We start from the raw sequence: 13,562 nt of genomic DNA on the forward strand, positions 1-13,562 counted from the left end.
CTGACTTCATCACAGTCAGATTTACAAACATATGAACCCTAAAGAGTATCTTATTCACCATTTGATTGGCAGCAGTTAACGGGTTATGTTTAAAAGCTCATACCAGCATTCTTCCCTGCTTGGCACTCAGCATCAAGGCTTGGAATTGGGGGTTATTAAATCACCAAAAATTATTCCCGGGCGCGGCGCCGCTGCTGCCCACTGCTCCCCTCACCTCCCAGGGGGTGATCAAGGGGATGGGTCAAATGCAGAGGACAAATTTCATTACACCTAGTGTGTGTGTGACAATCATTGGTACTTTAAGTTAACTTTAACTTTACACATACAAACTGTAGCACACAAAAAAGCACATTTAATAAAAAAAACTTTATTATGGTCTTACCTTTACTTAGAAATTAAGTCCATGCGCCGCAACTAAAGCCCTCACTTCAACTTTCCACGTGCAAGATTGAATCTATTTAAAAAAGTGTAACCGAGGGTTTATAAATGTCGCCTATACTGTATGAAACTACAAAATAACAAACACGGAGACTCCAGTTTACACGAGGACCACTTTATTTACCTTCTTTCAAAAACCTCCGCAACGTGACATCACTTCCGCTCTTAGCGCCTTCAAAATAAGAGCTCAAGGCATATACTGTATAACAGCGCATAACAGGAACTTAACATCACAAAGAGGAAAGCCCATGAAAATAGGTTACAAAAGTTATTTAATAAGAAGCCAAAAAGTGCAAAAACAATACCGGTAATGTTCGTGTTGGAGGAGTTGTGAATTAGGTACACCTGCAGTCTGCAGGTGTACCTAATGTTGTGTCCCTGCAGTCATTCACAACTCCTCCAACACCAACATTATTGTTTTTGCACTTTTTGGCTTCTTATGAAATAATTTTTTTAAATAGATTCAATCTTGCACGTGGAAAATTTAAGTGTGGGCTTTATTTGACATAACAATTCCAAGGCGGGGGTGCAGGAGGCGAGCCTCAGCCAGTGCGTCTTCTGCAGCCGTTTTATGATCGCTCAGCACAAGAAATACTTTACACACATACAGTTGTTGACAAAATACACTGTACATTATATACCTCAGCTAACTAAACTATGGAAATGTATAATATAATTCATATAGCAATACAGTCTCACTGGACAGCAGGCCAGCAGTTAGCCGAGTCATTGCGCAATCCATGTTGAGGCACTGAGTGACGTGCCTCAACTGGCTCCTGTCACCGCACCGTCTCTTCTCAGTATTTGAACGGCAAATGTGAAAATTCAGCGATTTTGAATATAAATAATCTAAAACTGGTGAAGTTAAATGGAAAATAACTTTATAGTATAATCACTGGATACATATAACAATTTTTTTCTTTTCTTTATTTTTACTTTTTTTTTTCTTTCCATGAGGGGCCTCACCTGCCTCTAGTGACTGCACGTCACTGTAACAACACCATTTCAAGTTGTATTATTTTCTCAAAACTATTAATAATCTACAAATTTACTGTTGACATCCTGTTACTTTCTGTTGTAACGTGGTTCTGTTAAAATGCTGTAAGCCCTTATTCTAGTCTTAAGTTAAAAGTTAAAGTACCAATGATAGTCACACACACACTAGGTGTGGTGAAATGTGTCTTCTGCATCTGACCCATACCCTTGTTCACCCCCTGGGAGGTGAGGGGAGCAGTGAGCAGCACCGGTGGCCGCGCCCGGGAATCATTTTTGGTGATTTAACCCCCAATTCCAACCCTTGATGCTGAGTGCCACGCAGGGAGGTAACGGGTCCCATTTTTATAGTCTTTGGTATGACTCGGCCGCGGTTTGAACTCACGACCTACCGATCTCAGGGCGGACACTATAACCGCTAGGCCACTGAGTAGGTGTTTCAGTGCTTTGGACGATACTACAAAGTTGAGTATTTATCCAATACCAAGTACCGTATTTTTCGGACTATAAGTCGCAGTTTTTTTTCATAGTTTGGCCGGGCTCCAGTGCGATTTATATATGTTTTTTTCTTCTTTATTATGCATTTTTGGCAGGTGCGACTTATACTCCGAAAAATACGGTAGTTACAGGGGCAGTATTGGTAACACCAATGCTGATACTTATACTTTTTTCAATTTTTTTTATCATTGAATGATTCAATATTTGATCACAATTATCATCTCACAAAAACTTAGGATGGCAATGTAACAATATCAAATAAATATTTTAATTGTTTTCATATTTGTTTTTATTATATACAAAATGTGCAAAATAACTGAACAAAAGCTAAAAGTACTATTGGCTCTTATTGTTGGAGTTTGTAAAAAGTAACAAAAAAACATTAGTTAGGTCGTGTTGACCATATAGTGATATACTTGGTATCGTTACTGTCGATATTCGTATCGATTCGCCCACCTCTGTTTACATTCAAGACCTCTAGCTTCGTGGTGAGCAATGCTTTTTTGTATCCTCCTATTATGTGGAGGCTGTTTAGATATTCCTTGTACTTCAGTTTCAGAAACGTAAAGGATTTGCCACTACAGAGGCGAGAAATTATTGATGTAGAAGCAGATTTGCACTGCGGAGGGACGTTAGCGGCGAGCTCGCCAGAGAGGATGCACGTTGCTACATTGGCTTGTTTGCCGGACACAGCAGGAAATCAACAACATGCATTATCATGATAGTGTTAATATCATCTAAATATAAATGTATATCATTGATATGGTGTATAACACATAACCTTAGGGGCTCATTGAAGTTAAGCTGCTCTCTTTCCCCATGTCTCATTTCATCCAATTGAGTGTCTGATAGTAACTTGTATATGTTACATGGTTATACACGTTGGTGTCATGAGCGATACATTAGTGTTGGATACAACACAACTAGCAGATAATCCAGCCTCACTGTCCCACTGGCAGCGGAAGCTAACACCATTTAGGGTTTGGGTGGTCCCGGTTCGGTTCCAAGTAAATTTGGTGCGGTTTGGTCATGGTGGCGTTAATTGAACTCCATTGGCACACACTAGGACAGTGGGTCTCAAATTACTTTAAGTCAGGCCCACAGTTTATTTATTTTATCTGTCATTTTCAAAATAGTTCTTTGTGACTTCAATAATAAATATGGCAGTGCCATGTTGGCATTTATTTCCATAACTTGAGTTGATTTATTTTGGAAAACCTTGTTACATTGTTTAATGCATCCAGCGGGGCATCACAACAAAATTAGGCATAATAATGTGTTAATTCCACGACTGTATATATCGGTATCGGTTGATATCGGAATCGGTAATTAAGAGTTGGACAATATCGAAATATCGGATATCGGCAAAACTACGCTACTGATTAGCATTAGGGATTTTAACTTTTGAATTTCCACACTTTCAAATTTGTTAATGAAAACGAATGTGGTGTAATAAAGTACAGTACTTACAGTATTAACACTTTTTAGGGTGCAATGACTGAAATAACCCACACACCATGAAGAAACGATGCACTACACTGCAAAAAGTCAGTGTTCAAAAACAAGAAAAAAACAAGAAAAAATAGTACAAAAATGAGAGGTATTTCACTTGAACTAAGCAAAATTATCTGCCAATAGAACAAGAAAATTTGGCTTGTCAAGACTTTCCAAAACAAGTAAAATTAGCTAACCTCAATGAACCCAAAAATACCTTACAATAAGTATATTGTCACTAATAACAAGTGCACTTTTCTTGGTAGAAAAAAAAAAGAGACCTTTTTGCTCAATATGTTGAAAAATATTCTTAAATTAAGTAAATGCTAGTGTCATTATCTTGACATAATGATATGCGCTCGGCATCATGATTTTTGTTTTCATGCTTGAAGTAAGAAATGATTACTTTAAAAAAGTAGTTTTATACTTGTGAGTGTTGATGACACAGCTTTGCAACAGTTGATATTCTAGTTTCAAGCATGTTTTACTCAATATAGGTCATCAAATCTCAGCAACAAGCTGTAATATCTTACTGAGATCATTTAGGACCAAAACCCTTAAAACAGGTAAAACACTCCAACATAAAATCTGCTTAGTGAGAAGAATTATCTTATCAGTCAGAAAATAAGCAAATATCACCCTTATTTGAGATATTTCATCTTACTTAGATTTCAGTTTTTGCAGTGTACTGCCCTCTAACGTCTTGGACTTGCAAATGAGACTCAGAAATGTGCTAATAAAAGAAAATATATAGAATATAAATATAATAATACAAATATAATATAATAAAACAACTGGACAGCAGTTATCATAATAAACGCATTTTTAAATCTAATAATAAATATGTTTTATTATTAACAATTAATATTTAATAACACAAACAAAAGTTGCGAAAATTGCTACCGTTGAGTACCCTTTTTATAATTCCCGGGTAGCAGGAATCGGTATCATCTCCGTTCAAATGTGAACGGTACCCATCCCCACTCTCCCACTGTTTGAGAAGCACTGCTTTGAAGTGAAATCCACCTTGACGTCTGCTGTCGGAGCGTTAGCGGTCCGGTCCACCATCAAGTTTGTCCGTGCGTACATGGAATGTGTCTTAGAGTGTTAAGATGCCCGCACTGACTCCAGCTGTGTTCTCTCCGACGACCGCCCAGCAGCAGCAGCAGCAGCAATCGCCGCGCTCGCTCGCTCGTCACAAAGAACTCATGAAGAGGACCCTGGGCCGGCCCACGTACGCGTTCGAAGCCAGGCAATATGTCGTAAGTGAGCGAGGACGGCGAGGGGCACGCCGCTTCAAAGAGGTTACTGTCTGTGGCGTTGGCCTGGATCGCCGCATGTGATCGCAGAGGCCATGACTTCATCCTCATCACATGTACCGGCTTGACGTCCCGTGTTGTTTGCCATGTTGTCCCGCGGCTGGTTTTGTTCCGGGCTTCCGTCGCTGAATTCCTCCCGAGGTCAATTCCCATCTTTTTTTGTTTGATGCGTGCCTGAAGTTGGCACTTTGGGTCTGGGTGCTCTGAAGTCACCCTTCCAGCGCTTCATGTGTGTTTGGCAAGACACCCCATAATATACATGTCTATCTATGTCTGTTTTTAGGACTCCGCATGGTCCACACTGCAAAAAGTCAGTCTTCAAAAACAAGAAAAAAGAAATACAAAAATTAGGGGTATCTTACTTGAACTAAGCAAAATTATCTGCCAATAGAACAAGAACATTTGGCTTGTCAAGACTTTCCAAAACAAGTAAAATTAGCCTTGAAGGGGAACATTATCACAATTTCAGAAGGGTTAAAACCATTAAAAATCAGTTCCCTGTGGCTTATTTTATTTTTCAAAGTTTTTTTCAAAATTTTACCCATCACGCAATATCCCTAAAAAAAGCTTCAAAGTGCCTGATTTATGAAAAAAACATATATAAATCGCACTGGAGCCCGGCCAAACTATGAAAAAAACTGCGACTTATAGTCCGAAAAATACGGTAATAGCCGCAGATAAATACGTTGCGAAATGAGCAATTTACACAGAACGACTCTGTAAATGTTTATTTACATAATTGTTTCCAAACGGTGTCTGTAACACGGGCAGTAAAACGGCTGATCAAACAAAACAGAAGTCATCGTCATGGACCCACCAGCTGCAGAAGCTAGCTCTCCAATCAGCTAAGCAGACGCAATAACTCCACGGTGACGTTTTGGTGAATTTACCGGGGAATTTGTGAAAATGAAACAATACAAATAGAATCCCGGTGTAAGTTTTAGTACGACTTTGGTAAGCTATGAAGCTGCACCGCTTGATGGATTGTCGGCGCATTAAACATACAAGTATTATTGTGGTGTGTGTACAAGGTAAGACATATCTGGCGTTTTGTTTCGCAATATTATGCAAAAGCAACTTTTCTTAAAGGGGAACATTATCATAATTTCAGAATGGTTAAAACCATTAAAAATCAGTTCCCAGTGGCTTATTTTATTTTTTGAAGTTTTTTTCAAATTTTACCCATCACGCAATATCCCTAAAAAAAGCTTAAAAGTGCCTGATTTTAACCATTGTTATATACACCCGTCCATTTTCCTGTGACGTCACATAGTGATGCCAATACAAACAATCAGCAAGGTGTAGCGACATTAGCTCGGATTCAGACTCGGATTTCAGCGGCTTAACACTGTCTGATAAGATAATTACTAACAACTATGAACTAGGTTTACAGCATATGAAATACATTTGGCAACAACATGCACTTTGAGAGTGCAGACAGCCCATTTCAGGCGCGCTAAGAACATATATTTTTCTACGATTTCAGCACTCAGGTTAACCATACCTAAATAGACACAAAATACTGCATTACACAAGACTACCCGAATGTACTCGAATGATTGAAAAAAATAAATGTTTTTAAGCTAAATTATTGGTAAACACAGTTTTATGTATAATAATTTATGTAAAACCGCGAGTAATGAATAACGTTTTCATCAATTAATATATTCTGTAGACATACCCTCATCCGCTCTATTTTCCTGAAAGCTGATCTGTCCAGTTTTGGAGTTGATGTCAGCAGGCCAGGGAAGCTAGAGTCGATATTCTTCTCTTGATCACCTTCGGTGGCATAAGGGACGGTGTGAGCCAAGACATCCAGGGGGTTTAGCTCGCTCGTCTGCAGGAACAAACTGCCGCCATTGCTTGCTGTGCTACTGAGGTTCTTTGTCCCTGAATAGCTCACACACTCCGGCAGATTCAATGGGGGTCTGGCGGCAGATTTCTTTGACTTTATCGTTGGAAATGCATCTGCTTTGAGTGTCGCAGGGTATCCACACATTCTTGCCATCTCTGTCGTAGCATAGCTTTCGTCGGTAAAGTGTGCGGAACAAACGACTGACCATTTCGTCGGCTTTCCCCACACCCTCGTATTCTGAACAAATGTCGTCCAATTTCTTGCCACTTTCGCATCTTTGGGCCACTGGTGCAACTTGAGTGCGTCCCTGTTCGTGTTGTTACACCCTCCGACAACACACCGACGATGATGTGTTTGAGAAAATGGCGGATTGCTTCCCGATGTGACGTCACAACGCTCCGAGAGCGAATATTAGAAAGGCGTTTAATTCGCCAAAATTCACCCATTTAGAGTTCGGAAATCGGTTAAAAAAATATATGGTCTTTTTTCTGCAACATCATGGTATATATTGACGCTTACATAGGTCTGGTGATAATGTTCCCCTTTAAATTAAGTAAATGCTAGTGTTATTATCTTGACATAATGATATGCGCTCGGCATGATGATTTTTTTTTTCATGCTTGAAATAAGAAATGATTACTTTGAAAAAGTAGTTTTATACTTGTGAGTGTTGATGACACAGCTTTGCAACAGTTGATATTCTGGTTTCAAGCATGTTTTACTCAATATACAGGTAAAAGCCAGTAAATTAGAATATTTTGAAAAACTTGATTTATTTCAGTAATTGCATTCAAAAGGTGTAACTTGTACATTATATTTATTCATTGCACACAGACTGATGCATTCAAATGTTTATTTCATTTAATTTTGATGATTTGAAGTGGCAACAAATGAAAATCCAAAATTCCGTGTGTCACAAAATTAGAATATTACTTAAGGCTAATACAAAAAAGGGATTTTTAGAAATGTTGGCCAACTGAAAAGTATGAAAATGAAAAATATGAGCATGTACAATACTCAATACTTGGTTGGAGCTCCTTTTGCCTCAATTACTGCGTTAATGCGGCGTGGCATGGAGTCGATGAGTTTCTGGCACTGCTCAGGTGTTATGAGAGCCCAGGTTGCTCTGATAGTGGCCTTCAACTCTTCTGCGTTTTTGGGTCTGGCATTCTGCATCTTCCTTTTCACAATACCCCACAGATTTTCTATGGGGCTAAGGTCAGGGGAGTTGGCGGGCCAATTTAGAACAGAAATATCATGGTCCGTAAACCAGGCACGGGTAGATTTTGCGCTGTGTGCAGGCGCCAAGTCCTGTTGGAACTTGAAATCTCCATCTCCATAGAGCAGGTCAGCAGCAGGAAGCATGAAGTGCTCTAAAACTTGCTGGTAGACGGCTGCGTTGACCCTGGATCTCAGGAAACAGAGTGGACCGACACCAGCAGATGACATGGCACCCCAAACCATCACCCAACCATGCAAATTTTGCATTTCCTTTGGAAATCGAGGTCCCAGAGTCTGGAGGAAGACAGGAGAGGCACAGGATCCACGTTGCCTGAAGTCTAGTGTAAAGTTTCCACCATCAGTGATGGTTTGGGGTGCCATGTCATCTGCTGGTGTCGGTCCACTCTGTTTCCTGAGATCCAGGGTCGATGAGGTGGCGACTTGTCCAGGGTGTACCCCGCCTTCCGCCCGATTGTAGCTGAGATAGGCTCCAGCGCCCCCCGCGACCCCAAAAGGGAATAAGCGGTAGAAAATAGATGGATGGATGGATTGATTAAAAGTCGTTACAAAAGATAATTGCGATTCATTCGATAATTGATTTTTTTTTTTTGACACCCGTCGTCTCACAAGAGTTGCTGAAATCTTGCAACATTTATTTCCTGAGGGGTTCAAACTAATAATTGCTGCAATTGAGTTTCTAGCGTGTATTGGTGTTGCATCTTCTCCACATGGTGGTAGTGGAATGAAAGAGTGTAAGTGGTGGCTAAAGTTGATGGTTGTCGGCTCCTTTTAGTGGACTTGGATGCCAAAGTTGATCTGCTGCAGCTCATCACAACCTGCTCTCTTCTTTGTATCCACAACATCTCCTCTCCTCTCCTCTCAGGACCACGTCACAAATGACCTCCAAACTATTTCCTCCACTAATGATTCTCCTTAGGCGAGTAGAGAAGCTAATTAGGTGTCTCTTCCATCATCTGCCTCGCGTGCTCGTAGCGCCCTCTGCTGTCCAGTCTGTGTCACAGCGTCGGCGACACAGGAAGTGTTGTCCCTATCTTCTTCTGTGTGCTCCTCACCTGCCTCCATCGCCCTCCTCCTCATCCTCCTACCTAGTCATCTTCAAGTAGCAGACAAGAGCGAGCGCACCGGAGACGTGTTAATAGTGTTTTTGAAGGGAACATGTCCCCGATAAATCCCTGGATGTTGACAGTGTTTGTGTTTCTCTCTCTCTCTCCTGCTCCTTCCCTCGCCATACCCCCCCCCCTCCTCCCCACCATGAAGCTTTCTCTCAAGCTGGTAAGCATGACCGTATGATAACCACACCGCCGTAGCGGCATGACCACTGCACGCATGCCCCGCCCTCCCAGTAACACAATGTGTCTGTAACCTTATCTCAAGTCTTCCTGTTGCTTCATTTTGGAACTCATTCTGCTGTGACATAACAACATTTGTTATTTTTCATGTTATGGCTGTGTTCTCCCCTCCCCAACTTTGTGTGTGGTCTCTGTGGTGCAGATCACACTCAATTCCCACGTCCGGAATCTCATTGAGGTGATCACATTTATTGTGTTTTAGCTGCTAGTCTGTCTGTTAGCACGCCTGCTAGTCCGCCATCTTCAAGGACATGGCGGCGTGTCCTCACAACTAATCGGATGTGGCGTCATAGATGCTCACTGCATGCACATTTGTTGTTGTTGTTGTTGTTGTTACGGAATGTTGTTCTACTAATTCTGTTTGTATCATCAATCAAATTATTATTTTTTTTAAATAAATGTTATTTCATATATATATATACTCACACACACATACATACACAAATATATTTATATATACACACACATGTATTATATACATTCAAACATACATATATACGTATATACAGTATATATATATACATACACACATTCATATATACATACACACATATGTATAAATATATACACCCATATATGTACACATGTATATATACACACAGATATACCTATACATACACATATATACATATACACGTATACATATATACACATAAATATACACACATACATATATACACTTATATGTACATATACTCATACATATGCACACACACACACACACACACACACACATATATATATATGTATACACACTGTATATATATTTATATATACACACACATATGTACACATTATTATATACACACATATATACATATACACCCTTCAATACACATATACATACATATACAGATATACACAAATATACATACATATACATATATACACTTATATGTACATATACACACACATTACACACATATGTATATATGTTTATATACACACATATATACATATACACCCTTATATACACATATACATACATATACAAATATACACATAAATATACACACATATACATATATATATATATATACACACACACAATATATATATATATATATATATATATATATATATATATATATATATATATATACACATACACACAAATATATGCATATACATATATATGTACATTTATACACATAGATATATATGTATATATATATACACATAAATGTATGCATATACATATATACACACATACATGTACATATTAGTGTACATATATACATATACATACATATATAAATATACATACACACACACACACACACACACACACACACATATATATATATATACACGTTTATATATATACACATTTATATATATATATATATTAATAAATGTTAATTGTTCAATTAATAGATAAAGTGGGGGACCAGCCCATCAGGAAACTAACAGATAGCTATGGGGGAAATGTTTATTTGGTTATCGTCGCGTATGTTTTTAGGCTAAAACAATATATTTATTATTATTACTAATTAAAAGTCAATCGCACAGCTAAGCGAATCCCGCCATGTTTGATCATCCCGACTGCTGCCTGATCGAGTTTTTACGTTAGTACTTCTCATAGTAGTAGTAGTAGTGGAACTATCAAGTCATTTATGGTACCTCGGTTTTTTCCATAGTAATCTGTTCCAAACGGTCTGATAAAGGAAAACTTAGGTTATTTTTTCCAATAACAAATAATTACGGAACAGTAACGCGTTAACGCTAATTTCTTATAAAGGCTCAAGGTATATAACGATAAACAGTATAATGATGAAACTTCCCTGGGTTAGTATTACCGTTTTAAATTAAAATGATGGTAGAACCGTGTTCGACAACACTTTGATAAAGTCACGGACCGGTGACACTGCTCATTTACTGGAGAAGCAAGCTCGCACCAGCTCGCTTAAATGCTAACATGAAAACCAGAGACATTAACGTCTTACTACATTAAAAAAACAACATTCCCCAAATTCAACTTGTGTAAACACATTCCTGTCTGAGCAACTAAGACATTCAATTGTCTACTTAAAACCTACAGACTGTGCTCTCTTAGACAGAGCCACCCATACCCAAAGCAATATGACAACAGGAAGTTCATTTGCGGTACGTCACATAAACCGGAAGTGACACACCCAAAAGACACTAAAACTTTTAACAAATTAAAACAAAGGAGATTAACATATTTAAACGCTTAAATAAGAATAACATGGCTTTTAAGTAGCCAGAAGAGTATTATTGTATAAAATATTTTTTCCGTTACGTGGCAATATATTTATGTTTAAAAATCTTGTTTATAAGTGTGTATAATGATAATATTGATAACCGTGATATGAAATTGTCATTTACAGTAGGTGTGTTTTTAAACATGTGTGAGAGTATGTTTGTGTGTGAGAGATAGCTCAACACAAAATGGACATAAACACAATTTACAGATACACACTGTTAAAAAAAAAAAACACTGTCCAGTCCCATGTTGATAGTAGTACAAATTCTAAGGCACACTTCTTGACAATAAAAGCTTTTTATCTGCGATTAAGCACGATTAATTACCTCTAAAGGCTTAGTGGCCACATGCGTGGACAGCACCTTTTACCTCTTATTTCCAAAATTGTGTACACTACTGAATTGGGGTCTTATGGCCACTGATGTGGACACGTATACTGCCATCTGATGGTGTCAGAAGAGTATAACATACAATGGAATTTGGAAAAAATAAAGTGGCCGCCAAATTATTTCATGTGGTCCACCTCGTTGTTTGAGAGGACAGTCACGTCTTTTTAATGTGGTCCAAATCGTTATTTATGTGGTCAGCCACATCTTTTTAATGTGGTCCTATGCGTTATGTGGCCTGCCGAATCATTTTTTTGTGACTCACTTTGATTTTTAAGTGGCCAGCCACACCTTTTCAAAGTCGCCCACCAAATCATTTTATGTGTTCCATCTCATTAATTCCGTGGCCATCCATTTCATTTTAAAGTGGCCGCCAAATTATTTTATGTGTTCCACCTCGTTAATTATGTGGTTAGCCGCATCTTTTTAATGTGGTCCAACTCGTTATTTATGTGGGCCTTCAAATCATTTTATATTACCCACCTCAATTTTTAAGTGTCCAGCCACACCTTTTCAAAGTGGCCCACCAAATAATTTTACGTGGTACCGCCACATCATTTATGTGGCCTGCGAAGGGCTGGAAATTTAAAAAAAAGCACTTTCTGGCTAAATGTGTTTGTTCTTTCAATGTTGACATGCAATTTGTTTACGTTTTACACTTTAAAACCTCTAAAGGCTTAGTGGCCACATGCGTGGACAGCACCTTTTCGCTCTTATTTCCAAAATTGTGTACACTACTGAATTGGGGTCTTATGGCCACTTATGTGAACACTTATACTGCCATCTGGTGGTGTCAGAAGAGTATAACATACAATGGAATTTGGAAAAAATGAGAATTAGCATGTCACTAAACATGAAGTACATGTTTGTGTACTTATAGACTAAGTACATCATATCAAAATATGATTCTTAGTTTTTATTCTAACTAGGGTCCAATAAGCCCAAATAGCAAAGAGAAATAAAAAAAAGCATGTAAACAAACAGCTTGGGCCTTAAAAGGTTAATAATTATGAGTTAAGTACGGACAAAATGCTACTAACGGCAATTAAGTGTTTATTACAGTCCTAGGGAATGTAAATACAAACACACAATTTTGCAGAAAACAAAGTGAAATACAGACAACTGAAGAACGTCCCTTGTACTTTGCTACGAGTTCTTTCATGAATTCAGTAGCGCTTCTCACCTTTTCTTTCGCAACTTTTTTCGGCCCCATGGTGGATTATTTTGCGATCGTACTCAATAAACCAAAAAAAAAAAAAAGTACAGACCGAGTGTGATTCTTTGTTGGGTTACTGGATACGCGGACAAACTAGTATAGTGGTATAGTATAGTAAAGTATGTTTGGTTGTGCAAAAACCCAGACGGTATCGAAAAAAAAGTTTTCGCTGAAACCCAAAACGTGTGAAGAGTGGAGCATACAAAAACCGAGGTACCAGTTTTTGATATCACATCTCGGTACGATCAATCCCCATTAATCGATCAGTCATTCCCGACTATCCACAAGACTGATAAACAAATCAAGTTCTAGAAGTTGTATTCCTGCTAACTTGAAGTTGTATTCCTGCTTAGCCTTTATGCTAAGCTAACAGACATCCCATTTGTAGACATGAAGTCCTTGCTGGATACAATACAGAACCATCCTACTACCAATGCCATCCCAGCAGTAGTCGTAGTCTTTGATTCACTGTGATCTTGTAGATTTGTTGTTTTTAAAAAACAAAAACAAAACCACTAACACACGACCACATTAGCATGTTGTGC

General features: G+C 38.4%; 1 protein-coding gene across 4 annotated transcripts in view; it reads left to right on the top strand.

Annotated features, from left to right (window-relative positions):
• The window catches only part of fnbp1b (formin binding protein 1b), a 170,024-nt gene that overhangs the window by 134,938 nt on the left and 21,524 nt on the right, over window positions 1-13,562 (top strand). For 2 of the 4 annotated variants that reach the window (XM_072914153.1, XM_072914152.1), the window contains exons 12-13: window positions 9,097-9,111; window positions 9,331-9,366. The exons of the other annotated variants lie outside the window; for them this stretch is intronic. In XM_072914153.1, coding sequence (XP_072770254.1) covers window positions 9,097-9,111; window positions 9,331-9,366 — 51 coding nt within the window. The remainder of the gene's footprint in view (window positions 1-9,096; window positions 9,112-9,330; window positions 9,367-13,562) is intronic. 4 annotated transcript variants of the gene reach the window in all.

This window comes from Nerophis lumbriciformis, linkage group LG11 (genome assembly GCF_033978685.3).
Source record: "Nerophis lumbriciformis linkage group LG11, RoL_Nlum_v2.1, whole genome shotgun sequence".
In the NCBI taxonomy this organism is placed as follows: Eukaryota; Metazoa; Chordata; class Actinopteri; order Syngnathiformes; family Syngnathidae; genus Nerophis; species Nerophis lumbriciformis.